General features: G+C 37.1%; 1 protein-coding gene and 1 long non-coding RNA gene across 3 annotated transcripts; one reads left to right on the top strand and one right to left on the bottom strand.

The window, feature by feature from the left end:
• Positions 1 to 187: 187 nt before the first annotated feature.
• LOC105445104 lies at positions 188 to 3010 on the top strand. Its single transcript, XR_973275.2, has 2 exons — positions 188 to 1431; positions 2334 to 3010. It is a non-coding gene; the product is annotated as an uncharacterized LOC105445104 (long non-coding RNA).
• Positions 3011 to 6049: 3039 nt separating this feature from the next.
• Positions 6050 to 13419, bottom strand: LOC100888971. Of its 2 annotated transcripts, XM_003726975.3 has the most exons (4): positions 13245 to 13419; positions 12679 to 12739; positions 9676 to 9764; positions 6050 to 9240 (listed from the first exon to the last, which is right to left on the bottom strand). In XM_003726975.3, the coding sequence occupies exons 3-4, from the start codon at positions 9761 to 9763 to the stop codon at positions 6395 to 6397; spliced, it is 2934 nt and encodes a 977-aa protein (XP_003727023.2). In that variant the 5' UTR covers position 9764; positions 12679 to 12739; positions 13245 to 13419; the 3' UTR covers positions 6050 to 6394. The 2 variants fall into 2 exon arrangements, with proteins under 2 accessions (XP_003727023.2, XP_030828864.1); XM_030973004.1 differs by lacking the exon at positions 13245 to 13419 and having other exon boundaries at positions 12679 to 12894.
• Between the last annotated feature and the right edge of the window lie 1020 nt (positions 13420 to 14439).

The following is a 14439-nucleotide window of genomic DNA, read 5'->3' as shown; positions in this document are numbered from 1 at the left end:
AAAGAAAAAAGAAAGAAAGAAAGAAAGATAACAAGGAAGTTTGAGGAACATCTAAAGAAAGAAAGAAAAAAGAAAAAGCGTCACCAATAATATTTTTGCTATTTGCTCGACAAGGCTCAAAATATTGGGATTGTGCCGACAGTTTTTTTTTTTTTTTGGGGGGGGAGGGGGTACCAGCCCCCCCCCCCCCCCCCCCCCACACACCCTCTTGTGACACTTTTGGTATCCACTGTAGATTTCATGCATCGGCCTATTTTTATGTTTTACATCAATGCTTACTCAAGATCAAGCCTTAACACCTGAAATTCATATTTTACGAGTCCTGTATGCCTTTTATCATCATACCCTAAATGAATGTTTGTTTTTATGTACTTGACAGTGTATAGAACACAGTAATAAAACATTACATTCCATTTCCATCTTGTGAGAATTACTATACATTCCATGAATTTAATAAACCAAAAGCCGTATATATGAAAACATAAATTGTATTTGAAAACACATGAGCTATTTCCGAGTATTGATTGAAATGACAAAAAACTAGTTGTATAAAAAATGCTAATTTTGTTTTTATGGAAACATACGACACGACGCGCCGAAATACCCACGTCGTGATTGCACGAAATGTATTTTGATACAAAATGATCGTAGATTTCAGTTTAAAAGCAAAGCATGTAAAGTTAACACACTGTTTCGAAGATTACAAATGTTAACAACGTGCCCATCCTTGTGTAAAACAAAGCTATGCTTTCTGGCCACTACACCGATAAAGAAAATGATAGGCCTACTCTATATGTTTCATAGTTTTATATTACTTCATTTGGTACTTGTATTTATAAAGGTATATATATTATATTGTCCCCTTTTATATTTTGTGTACATTCCTATGAAAACATTTCTTTCATGTATAAGATTGTCAAGCTAATCATTTTCAAAACAGTTAGGACAGCAAGAAAGTAGGTGAAATGACTAGTACTTTAAGAAGCGAATCCATCCTGATCTGTAGACTATTGTGGCGATATAAAATATTTATATGGTAGTACTCAGTGTAAGAAATAGAACTATAGCGTACTCGGTATATACCCAGGCTTTACTTTACTCGTTTTTCCGATGGTTCCTTTTTCCAAAGGTTCATACCAGGGATTTCAAAATTCAGGAAATTAAAATAGGGTTCATTTTGCTGAGCATTTGAAGCATTACTCTGAAATTTCATAAATCCGAAGTTCACTATTCCAAAGGCTCCCAATTCCGGAAACGATGTGGGTACACAAATGATGAAAACGCTGACTGAGAAGTTGCATGCTTAGGATTACAGGTGTATTACAGGTTTCGACAAGATTAATTGAGAGCAATTACTTCGAAAAGGCAATTTTGTTGAAATTAAACGAACGAGCCGGATCAAAACTATTTTCATGATGTGTAAACTTAAAGGTATTACAAAGTTTTGGGAAATGTTGAAAAAATGGGTGGATAGTGATTCTTTACAATTTTGATATATTAGGATGCCCCTGTGGATGTATTAAAAACACCAAATATTTTAGCCCCTAAAACACTTTTGCTTTCGAGAAAAATTGAATATAAAGATTTACCGGTGCTCCCGGTAAATTTTGATAAATTTCAAATAGCTCCTACGGCCGTATAAGGCCTAAAATAAAAACTTGTTGTATTGCCCTTTGGGTGCCAAAACATTGGTCGGTCGGTCGGAAAGTTTTTTTTTTGTCGCCCTCTTTGAGCCGATATTTTCAGATTTGAATGTTTTCTTTTTCTTTTTCCCGCCCTCTTTTAGCTGATATTTCTCAGTTTTTAATGCTTTAATACATGTGTTTCAGCGTCATCATTCCATTTATATCCTTTTCACCTCATAATTATCCATGGTTTGCACGAGTGAGAATTTTGGAATAATTTGATTTTATGCATTTATATCCCATTTAAACAAACAAAATACATTTTTTTTTTTTTTTTAAATGCCGACCGTAGATTTTCAGATTTTTGGGTCGGTCGCAAAGGGCAATACAACAACTTTTTATTTTAGGCCTAATGGTAGCTGCGACCATGAAAATCTCAGAGTATGTAGTTGTGGTATATAATTTCAGAACGAGAATAGCTAATCGGTCGATTTTAGTCAATAAACATTTTTTTATAGCTTAATTAATATCTAGACCTTGAGAGGGAGCTATTCAACATAAAATGTTTATTATTTAAAATTTCATAACTTTAGAGTCGATTTCGACCGCGACAACGGTCACTGAATATTGTAGGATCGTATATGCTTTCAATATGTTCATTCGAACCAAATTCATGACCCCATACCAAAACTTTGTATCCCCTTAAAGACTTCTTCAGGGTAAAAAGTCTATCATGTGTATCATGTTTAGCGTAGGCCTATTCTTTTTCAAGTCTTCAGCCAAAATTGGTATAATATAACAGAATGAAAGCATCAGGCATCAGAGAATAGTATCACATAAACATTGTGACACCAAATATTTTGTGCCGAATGCCCTGTAAAAAAATACACAGAATTTCACATGCATTTATGTTTTTATAATGTGATTTGCAGCTCCAACGCTTGTAGCTTCACTCATACATATTGCAAATTATAATCGACAGGTTTCTAATTTAGTCAATTATTGACGTCTTTAGAAAAATCCATAATACGCTGTTTTGTTCCCTTTACATTTTTAAATCAGATATCGTTTTTTTTTAAAGCTATTTGTTTATTATCTAATTATGGCCAGCGATAGTAGTTTAAATTGGACTATGTGACATTATTTCTATATAGTGATATGAATGTCATATTCTCTTGATTAAAACATGTTTCGCTACTCATGGGTCTTAAAGCAGATCATTTCCTGTTACCGATCATTGTAAAGTTCATGTGAATTCTGTAAGCCATTTCTTAAAAAGTATGCATATTTTAGTATCACTGTGCTTATTATATTGTACATGTAAGCACTATGTAAACTAAATAATAGAAGAGAAATAATGAATAAATGTTATTTTATATAAAAAATCCCACGTTTAGCATGGTGTATTATATGAATGAATCTGTCGAGTCCTTTTGACATAACCCCCCACCCCCGCCCCTCCCCTACCCTTTAAAAAAATGACTTGCTTGATTAATTAAAGCAAGTGTGACGCTTTGGCTTTCCAGTCAGATTATGATTACCATGAAAGTTAAATTTTGGGGTGCTTCATTCTCGCGAAACTTATATTTGTTTATCCGAAATAGACAGTACTTTTTCATAATCACATTCTAAGCACATACGCTCAAACAATGACCCACTCTAGACTTGATTAAACTGAATATAACCTACACAAAGCTTAGCAGAAAACTGGTAATTTTCTTTCGACACTTTTTAAAAATCCCGTTGCACACGTCTTGGCGTTAATCGCTTGACGTAAGACTGCGTCACTAAGTGACTAGTGTGACCTTTAAAGGTACTATGTCCCATTTGCAGGCCAAACAAATGAAAAGGTTAAATTCTAATGGCATTTGAAGGACAATACTAATTTAGAACTTCCCTAAAAAAAGGGGGGGGGGGGGGGCTTGAAAATGTCTTTTAAGTGGGAAAATAATGACTATTAGTTTATTAGAGCTATAGCGCCAGTAAGTAATAGTCTGATTTTTCAAACCATTGTACCGAATGATCGGACGTTTTATGCTGCGCAAAGATTCAATCAGTTTAATTTTGGCCATTACAAGAAGTTGGTTATATTGATGTAGACAAAATAATGCTCAAGTACCATTTACAGCTATGTATGTTATTACCAAAGATGAAAGAAGCCAGTCAGTCACTCAATAGTGTCTGACAGTGAAGTCTAGCAAGTAAACGGGTTTCCTTGCATAATTTGAATATTAGGACACTGCTCAAGTTTAAATTTCACAGATAGGACATACATGACATATTCATAATTCCTGCAAAGTTCTACAGTATTTGATGTTGGCTGCAAAAGGGACATGGTATCTTTAACGCACCATCGAGAGTGACATCTTCGAAATAGCGCCGTACCACAATCGAAAGAAGTCTAGCTCTTGCGCATCACTGTCTATGCTTACCGTTACTTTCTACGTGAAGTGTATTATTTTGGAAAGAAATTCTTCGACTTCTTGTGTCGCACCACAGTAAGACTTTCATATTGACCTTTTGTAAAAAGCTCAAAGTGTTGAACATGAATTTAATCGTTTGGCTAAATAGATCTGTGACGCTTCGTAATATTGACAAGGTGACTGTTTTTCAGACAGTACTTTCAAGTCAACTTAAAGGTCATGCGATTGCATTGTGAAAGAAACGTTGTGGAATCGATCAGAAAAGGTTGATCATCGTAGAGGTGTGTACAGCAAGGTTCTGGAATCATCAAAATGATAAGAAATTTGGCCCGGTCTTGGTAAAGTTGCAATCACTGTACACTGAAAGATGAATATGGGACTACCCTATATCTATCCAATCCGGATAGATATAATAATTTACCAAATATATCAATTAGAAGGCGGTTTTCCGGCAAAATTTGTATCATCACGTATTAGTGAATATTCTTTCACATGATTGGTAATAAGAACTTCCATTTCATATTTTGAGAGGGGGGGGGGGCGTTTCCCAAACTGGTCTATACCTTTAAAAACCAAAATGTGGGTTGGCGTCAAAGCCCATTCAAAATTGCTTTTGATGATTAACTTACTCTGTTCACATTGATGTATTTCATATACATTATAATTTATATGTTTATTTGCACTTTTGTTTTGTTTTGTTTAATAATTGTTTATCAGTCTATTTTTTTATTGTGTTTGATTATTATTATACATTCAGGTCGTCAAATGGTGTACTGATATATTTTAAAGGAGTGAACGACATAATCATCTACACGATGGGGGCGAACTGCGAGAAAAGTGGGGGAAAATTGATTTATTGGAATGCTTTATAGAGCGCCATAATGACAGCCGTGCTAAAGTCGGGGTAGTAGTGTGAAGTTTGACAGACATGAGCGCTATACAAGAACCCACTATTATTAGTAGTACATTTAGTAGTAGTATTATTTCCTCCTCCTTCTAAATCTTTGGTGTAACTACCAAAGATTTAGAAGGAGGAGGAAATAATACTACTACTACATGTACTACTAAGTATGTTTCATAACAAGTGTACCGTGTATCAATATTGTACTTGAATACAAATGAAGTTTTTAAAGCGGGTTGGTAGAGATCGTAATTTTTTTCTTCTTCATGGAAAGACAAAGATTCATTTTCAATCTACACAATTATTTTGTCATCTCTCTTTTTCTTTCTCCACCCCCTCCCATCTCTCTCTCTCTCTCTCTCTCTCTCTCTCTCTCTCTCTCTCGCTTGCTCTTTCTTTACTCTCTCTCACTTCCTGTCTGTGCCTATATTTATTTTTTTCTTCTCTATTTTTTTTCTCTCGCTGTTTTCGTTTTTATCTTTCTCCTCTCTCTCTCTCTCTCTCTCTATCTATCTCTCCTTCTTTCTTCCTTTCTACCCCCCCCCCCTCAGGCTCTATCTTCCCCCTTCTCTCTCTCTCTCTCTCTCTCTCTCTCTCTCTCTATCTATCTCTCTTCCTCTTTCTTTCTTTCTAACGAATTCGAAAGAGGGCGCATTTTGTACTATGTGTTAATAAAGTATGCACAATAGCTTTAAAAGTGGCACTGCCGATAATCACTGTCAGCTGGCAGATATAATGTCAAAGTGTCTTTTGATTTGCCAAACCGACCCAACGTTTGAATTGTGGCTACCGTCGTAAACAAACGGCGTCTTCATAATTATTGTTTCCGGGTGAAATATAAAAAGAAACAAAGTTAGGGGCTCTCAGGGATGTGCAGATGTTAACATGATTATATAAACCAGTTCGAAACGTCGAGGCCCTCCTACCACCCATCCTCTCCAACCGTCGCTATAGTTCTCTTTAGAACTATAAGCACGAGAAAGATTACCAACAGTCTTCCTCAGGACTATCAACAGTCCTCTTCAGTACTACACACACACTCAAAAATGATTACCAACAGTCCTTTCCAGGATTCCCAATCCTCCCCCTCTCACACGGTGTAACCGTAAAAATATCACCCTGTACTCAAGTCATCCAATGAACAATTCTGTTGTCAATTTATTAATTTCCGTATGGAATCTATTGACCTATAAAATAAATGAATTTGAAATCAAAATATGTAAACCATGAACGATATGATTATGTACAGGGTCTTGCAATATTTTATTTTAACTTAGGTGATTTCAGGAGAAAAGCTTGACAAAGTCCGCATTGATATTGCCAAAGATCATCAGCAACCATTATGACATCGCTTTTGTCTTTTAAAATATGCCTTAGAAAGTAAAATCCTTCGGTGGATGTTCAAAATATGCGTGTTCAATAGCAGAATGCATTCATATCGTGGTTCATTGATAGCTTTGTCCTGTTTCCTTATCATCTAAGTACCATAACCCTTCGTTCCTGAAGCGTTCCACCTTGCGATCATGTCCTTTGATCCAGTTATTGTGAACCATCACCTGTTCAGTGTCCTTATTAGCTTCACGCCAATCCGGATCAAAATACAGACGCCCACTCGGGAACAAGCGCGAATCCATGACAGCTCTTTTGATGTAATCTCCTGCCCATCGTTTCTTCTTGAGGAGTCCATTTAGGACTCTTTGGTCGGGGTAGGTGGGATGTAAGGCCAGAGTCTGCACCCACTCTGTCACCAGAGCTATGGTTGCAGGTGATGAGCGGTAGAAAGTGAATCCTGCGCAGTACACAGTGGGTTCGTGAAGGTCCTCCTGCAGCCAGATGTCGTTGGTGTCGTTTGTGAAGTACGGCAGAGGATTCTTGAGCCACACGATGTCAACATCGGAGAACAGGACATCGTGTCCGCTGGACAGAAGCTGTAGGATGTAGCTCGGTCGCTTGTTGACTAGCTGCTTGTAGGCGGGTGAGTCGAAGAGAAGACGTTCACCCGGTGATTCGGATACGTCATTGAGGACAACGTTGAGCTCGATATCAGTTCTGTTGTTCAGGTAGTTGAACGCTTCACGATCCTCTGCTACCAGGGTCACTCCAGATCGGATACCAGAACGCTTCACACTCTCCAACCAGTTGTCGGTGAAGTTCAAGAAAGCTTTGTTAGTGGATACAAGGATCACAGGTGAGTGTGATTTGGAATCATTTAAGTTGAAATTAAGAGATAAAGTGACCGGTACGTTCACTTCTTCCTCCTTTGGATGAGATTTATGCCTAGTCCTTGATTTACGATCTCGTTTTCTCTTCGTATCTTCTTTCCTGGATGGCGGTTTCACAGGTACATTATTTTCTTGTTGTTCCTCCATTGTTCGAACTACCTCATCCTTTTTGTCAGTCATATTCATAACTTTTTCCTTAGTATCTAATTTCATTTCATCAAACTTTTGTTCTATATTCATAACTTGAACATCGATTTTATCATTTGTTTTCTTTGATTTCTCTTGTTTTTTCTTTGACTTTCGTTTGGTTGGAGCAGACAACGCAGATGGACTATTCTGCTCTGACGGTTTTTCTAGATTGGATGCCTGTATGGATTCACCGAAGCTCGTCTCATTCACCGATTTCATATCAAGATTATCATTCGCAATTTCGGTTAATTCGGTAATGTTTTTTGTCTCAGCGGTTAACCGAAGAACAATTTTGGCAGGTGCCGCAACTGCAGTTCTTGATCCCGGATCAACGGATTCGACATGTGATGCAATGGCCAAACCATCAAGCTTTTCGGATACTTTGGCAAATTCTTCTATGTTGTTTTGAAAAGAAGGGACCCTGGTGACCGGTGCAGGAGTCGGGATTATTTGTTTATCATCAACTTTTCCCGCAACTCCAACTGATTTGATAGGTTTAACTTCCTCAACTTTTTGGCGTATCATTTTGACAGGTGCCGCAGCTGCAGTACTTGGTAACGGATCAACGGATTCGACATGTGATGCGATGGCCAAACCATCAAGCTTTTCGGATACTTTGGCAAATTCTTCTATGTTGTTTTGAAAAGAAGGGACCCTGGTGACCGGTGCAGGAGTCGGGATTATTTGTTTATCATCAACTTTTCCCGCAACTCCAACTGATTTGATAGGTTTAACTTCCTCAACTTTTTGGCGTATCATTTTGACAGGTGCCGCAGCTGCAGTACTTGGTAACGGATCAACGGATTCGACATGTGATGCGATGGCCAAACCATCAAGCTTTTCGGATACTTTGGCAAATTCTTCTATGTTGTTTTGAAAAGAAGGGACCCTGGTGACCGGTGCCGAAGTCGGGATTATTTGTTTATCATCAAATTTTCCCGCTACTCCAACTGATTTAAAAGGTTTAACTTCCCCAACTGGTTGACGTATCATTTTGACAGGTGCCGCAGTTACAGTTCTTGGTACCGGATCAACCGATTCGACATGTGATGCAATGGCCAAACCATCAAGCTTTTCGGATACTTTGACAAATTCTTCTATGTTGTTTTGAAAAGAAGGGACCCTGGTGACCGGTGCCGAAGTCGGGATTATTTGTTTATCATCAACTTTTCCCGCTACTCCAACTGATTTGATAGGTTTAACTTCCTCAACTTTTTGGCGTATCATTTTGACAGGTGCCGCAGTTGCAGTTCTTGATACCGGATCAACGGATTCGACATGTGATGCAATGGTCAAACCATCAAGCTTTTCGGATACTTCGGCAAATTCTTCTATGTTGTTTTGAAAAGAAGGGACCCTGGCGACCGGTGCAGGAGTCGGGATCATTTGTTTATCATTAAATTTTCCCGCAACTCCAACTGATGTAATAGGTTTAACTTCCCTAACTTGTTGAGGTAATTCTTGAGGGTGTACAGGTGATCTTTTGTTCGTTCTTCGAGAGCGCTTACTCGGTCGCTTCTTTATGTCTTTCGATGGTTTTTCTGCTCCACTCACATCATTTCCTGTAGCGATAATAACGTTCCTCTCGGCTGTTCCAAGAGTTTCCTTCGTCTCTCGCGACGAGTGTACTTCTATTGCTGTTCTTGTGGTGATCATTTTCTTCGTTGTCAATGTACTTCGTATGACTTCCCTCGATGCCATCCCCGACATCGACATCGGCAACCACATCTGCTCATCAAGATCTCTCTCCACACGGTAGTATGGTGTTGGGAACACAAGACGTTGCAAGATAGAACCGGAAGTCTCATCGGCTGGTAATGATTTAGGGAACAACCGCTGATCTAGTTGAATAGAGTTGGCAATTTTCTTCTGCAATATTTCTGCATGCATATAGGAGAACAACATGACAGTGAAGCGGCTAGGATTAATAAATTATTTACTTTTCTCTCATCTCGTAATAACGATAATTATAGTAATAACAGTAATAATAACGATAATATCAATAATAATAATAAAGATAATGGTTATAATTGTAATAATAATAAAGATAATATAATAATGATGATGATGATAATAAGAATGGAATAGTAATAACAATAACAATAAAAGTTATAATGATAATAAAAATAATAATGATGATGATCATAACAATAATGATAAAAATAATAAATATCTCTGTGTAATTTATCCATCCCTCTCTCTCCCTCTCTCTTTCTCCCCTCTCTCTTTCTCTCACTCTCTCCTGATTTCTTCTATTTTGTTTACATGATTCTTTACATCGAGTCAGGTAGGTCTACCATTGATAAGAAACTCACCATTTCTGTGGTATAAAAAGGAAAACATCATGGTGGGCAGAAACATACAAACGAGTAGAGAAATCCATCTCTTGAACATCCGCGTCATGCTGTCAATTTTAAATGAAATATTCATCACAATTATTTGAATGTTTTAATAATAATTAATAATAACTTGATAGTAGACATTAATTGATTTTTATAGACTATTATATTGATTATTAGAGTATTACTTCACAAAATGTAACATAATTTAATATGAGCTATGATTAACCCCGGGGCGGATCCAAGGTTTTGGGGAGAGGCCGAGGCACAGCTCACACACAAAATGCTGACAAGACAGCAACAAAATCCACTAAATTTTGGGCCTAACAGTTGAAAGAGGATGTAAGTACAAAAACACAATAATTAGGGGCACTCTCATGTACTTAATGGGTACTAAATGGGTTTCAAGGGAACATACGTATGCCCCCCTCTCCATCCTCCAGTTGTTAAATACCATTAATGTTAAATACTGTGGTAATGAGATTAATCATAATTATGTTATACCCTAATAAAATGTGAAGACTATTTCTGAACAAAAACAAAATTATTTTCTTTCAAGTAATGTGCATCCTATCACGAAAACCATTCACTCAACTTACTTTAAGTTAGCATACACCCTTCTAGTATCGACAAAACTTGTTCAGTGTCTGAGAAATAAACTTTGATCTCAATGCTCTAGTGATTATGACTACAAGTGTTTATGCAGATTAATGTATACCTTTTTGTTGTGTGTGTGTTTTTTTAATTGTTTTTTCGATGGGGGGAGAGGGGCGACCGACCCCTGCCCCCACTTCCGGCGCCTATGTCTGTGCTTGAGATGTAAAGGTTTGATGTGGTATAGGGTATATCATAATTCGTAAGAAAAAAGATATGTGTATGTAGTATTTTGTGTGTGTATCTGGAGTAATAACATTATGGTGGTACCACATAAATTGCTGATAACAAAAGTTTAAATCAAAAACTTAACCAACTGTGAAATTTGATATTGATTTAGTTGCACAACTGATTTGTAATTCATTTGCCGCAAAAGAAATCAGTGAACTTTGTCAGTCCATTATATATATATATATATATATATATATATATCGACTATTTGACTTGATTTAATGATACTGATTATACAGAATGTACTTGAGCTATACCGGTACAAAGCGAGAATCAGTGTTTTTTGTAATAGTTGTTCAATGAAGAAAAAAAAAAGTATGTAAATTAAAGCCTTTTTGTTTTCCCACCCTAGAATGGTACTTATTTGTTTAAAACTTTTATTATATTATTATCATGCATGAAATATAGAGTTTGCAAAAAAATATTTCATGCTAACTTCATAAGCTATGCAAGTAGTGAGAGTATTAGGTTCTGAAATGATAATTTTGTGGTGATTTGTGTGATCTCCAGGAGGAGATAGTCAATGGGGGAGTTGTAGTGATATGACTACATGTGTCTATGCAGGTTAATGCATACCTTCTCTGTATACACTGTCGATGTACTTTTACCCTGATTGTTTAAGCCATGGCTTACACAAGGTACAGTGGTTGATTTGAATATGTGTTTACCATTTAGGTGTAGGCCTGCAAATAGTGTAAGGCTTCATTGTTATTTCGAAATTCTAACACTGTTTGAATACTTTTTGAGTTAGAATGAAACGGGAACGAGTGTAATTAGCTCCTCGGTCATGTTGGTATAGAGATCGAGAGACATGTCTTGGTGGGCTCTAAAAAGGAGGTGCTTGTACACGCAAGACTCTATGTTTAATTTTGATGTGTCCTTTGCAGGACCTACATGTATATTGAGAGATACAGAAATGGCTGTTTAAGTTTGAACCTATCAATAAATATGGAACCTAATGGAATTTTTGTATCCTGCGTCTGTATTGCTTGACTCGTTACAGTAACATCATTTATTATGTGCTATATAACCCGGGGCGGATCCAGGCTTTGGGGAAAGTGACACACTTCACAGAAAAAAAATTGCTGACAAGACAACAACAAAATCCATCGAATTTGGGGCCTGACAGTTAAAAGAGGATGTAATTACAAAAAACACAATAATTAGGGGCACTCTCACGTACTTAATGGGTACTACACGGATTTCAAGGGGTACGTAGTATGCCCCCTCTCCATCCTCCAGTGTTTAAGGGAATATTGAAAGTATACGAGGATTTAACCACTCGAAATTGTTAAATACCATTAATGTTAAGTACCGTTGTAATGAGATGAATCATGATTATGCTATACCCTAATAAAATGTGATGACTATTTCTAAACAAAAACAAAAATCTCTTCCCTTTCAGGTAATGTGCACCCTATCACGAAAGCCATTCACTCAACTTATTTTAAAGGCATCGTTTAACAATGTTAAATCTGAGATGCACTGTTATCAGTGTCTGTGATATGGTGTAATATTGAAGCCCTAAAAAAAACGCTTTTCCCAAAAGACTGTAGTGTTATGAAAACCGTTTGGCAAACGGTTTTCAAAACTTGTAATTCCAATCATAAATATCTTGATAATCAGACAGGCGATCGGCTTGTAAAAGTCATGGGGTTCCTGACTGACCTAAAGGTTTATAATTATCATTGCAGCATGAGCTAAATCCAGGATTTTGTTTCAGAATCTGAGATAAAGTTACCGGATCCCTTTAAGTTTAGCATTTACCCTTCTGGTATCGACAAAACTGTGTCAGTGTCTGGGAAATAAACTTTGATCTCAATACAAATGTGATAATGTATCACCAATAAAAATGAACTATCGTTCATGACAACTACAGAAAAACACGTTTTAATGTTCATTTCTTTTATTTCCAGCTTTTCAGAAAATGTTAAATCATCAAAAGAAAATTATAGAGACTTCCTTTGATGATGGAAAACGGGTTTAAGAAATACATTTGTACATGCGTTAGTTTCACCTGTTCTTTGCATGACGCATACATGACGTATACATTTATTTAAAGGATAGTAAATTATCAAATAATATCAAACTTACGTGAATGGCAAGTTTATAGCTGCTTTGTGGAAGCGATAACTATTTGTAAAGAGACACGCCTCTGAAAGAAAAGAGATCGAAGGAAACATCGTTAAATTCATAGGATGATTTCATATTTTTTTCGTAAATGAACAAGGCTTTATCTTACTAAACTGCATTATGATTAACAATATTAAGTTAATCAAAAGGAGGGTGCTATTATTATCATAGGATAAAGCATACAATAATCCTGAATTGATCTGAGAAAAAATGGCTGTGAGGAAGTGAAAAATAACATTGAGTTTTCGAGAACTAGATATTTGGCTTTATGAACTTTTAGTAACCATACCTTTTTAAGACAAAAGTTACGATGATTATGATTTAACACCTACCAACCGTGAAATTCAGTTACGCTTTCATCCACTAATATGGACCGTTTCTCAAGCCAGGTGATTTTCACTCAATCTTTAAAACCGCTTTGCTGCTTTAAAGCTTGCCTTCTAATTAAAACTCCAAAGTAGACTCGATGTTTTGATTGGTGGTTACCAATATAATTTTTTTTGTGCAAATGTTTTATTTGAGCTTACCTGAGGAATGTCATAAGGCTCCCATATCAGATGGTAAGTTAGATTTCCTTTTCCCTGTAGCCTATATCAGTTCCAACGATACGGCGGGAGATCGAGGGAAAGACGTCCTTACATAACGCCGCTCAGCCATCTGAATAGTGTGTATCCGCGACAAACTTTCGATCACAGAACATTTCCCTTCTCTCTCTCTCTCTCTCTCTCTCTCTCTCTTTCTCCAAACTTGTCACAATACCCTTCATTGGGCGAGAAGAAGCTATGACGTGGTCTATTAAATCTTCCTTAAACAAGCTCTTTTGTTCTCTCGAGCCTGTTTTTTTTTAAAGGTATACCACGACCCTACTAATGAGTTGAGACAACATCGCCACCCTTTCACCCCCTCTACGTAATCCACAAGAAGTGTGTCTACATCTACTTTTGGACGGCGTGTTGTACTTGGTCTTTAGTGCACCGACTGTTCATATTTTACCCTTTCTTTCGTTGTCCCGAGCTACCCTTCCTTAACCCACTTATATCATCGATATCGACCTATTAACATACAAGGATTCATGTCGCCATTCAAATCATAGCCCAGTATTAGGTCACTGCGACAAGAACAGGGGACATTAAACCCTGCCCCCTAAAATTATTATTCGAGAATTTGAATGTTGTAATAAATCTTATTAAGAAAAACGTTTAATCACATTGTATACCCCAGGCCTTTTCTTGATTAATGTTCAATAGCAAGTGGACCTATTAGCATAGCGAATTAGTGCATCCATCGAGATTTCGGCGCTTTTAATAATAATAATAATGGTGGCTTCTTATAGCGCATGTCCGTCACGTCATGACGCTCCTGGCGCTGCCCCGATTATTACCCTGGCTTTAGCAAGGCGGCCACTACGGCGCTCTAGCATTTCAAGGAATTAATTCCTGCCAGGTACCCATTTACAACACCTGGGTTGAGTGTGGCAAATGTAGATCGTGTTAGAAATATAATATCGTGTTAGAAATATGATTCCCATTTGATTTGGAATGCCGCCCCCATAAAGAGCTAGTGATGCTTATGTATTTAATGATAATTCAGCGACTTATGTTTTTAGTTTATGCGTATCCAGTGGTTACGCAAAGTAAGCATCTTTCCACCAATGGAGGGCATTAATGTACCTCGGATGACAAGAGAAGCACTTGAATACCTCATAAAGAGGTATTGACAAGC

Source organism: Strongylocentrotus purpuratus, unplaced genomic scaffold (assembly GCF_000002235.5).
Source record: "Strongylocentrotus purpuratus isolate Spur 01 unplaced genomic scaffold, Spur_5.0 spur5_scaffold_6, whole genome shotgun sequence".
NCBI classification, from domain to species: domain Eukaryota; kingdom Metazoa; phylum Echinodermata; class Echinoidea; order Camarodonta; family Strongylocentrotidae; genus Strongylocentrotus; species Strongylocentrotus purpuratus.
The sequence above is the reverse complement of the archived record's forward strand: the minus strand, read 5'-3'. Positions and strand labels throughout refer to the sequence as shown.

Coding starts and splice junctions, on each gene's coding strand:
- LOC100888971 (XM_030973004.1), bottom strand. CDS start 12,779: ATGAATTTAACGATGTTTCCTTCGATCTCTTTTCTTTCAGAGGCGTGT. Junction 9,765..12,678: donor GCTATAAACTTGCCATTCAC/GTAAGTTTGATA, acceptor TAAAATTGACAG/CATGACGCGGATGTTCAAGA. Junction 9,241..9,675: donor CTTTTTATACCACAGAAATG/GTGAGTTTCTTA, acceptor ATATGCATGCAG/AAATATTGCAGAAGAAAATT.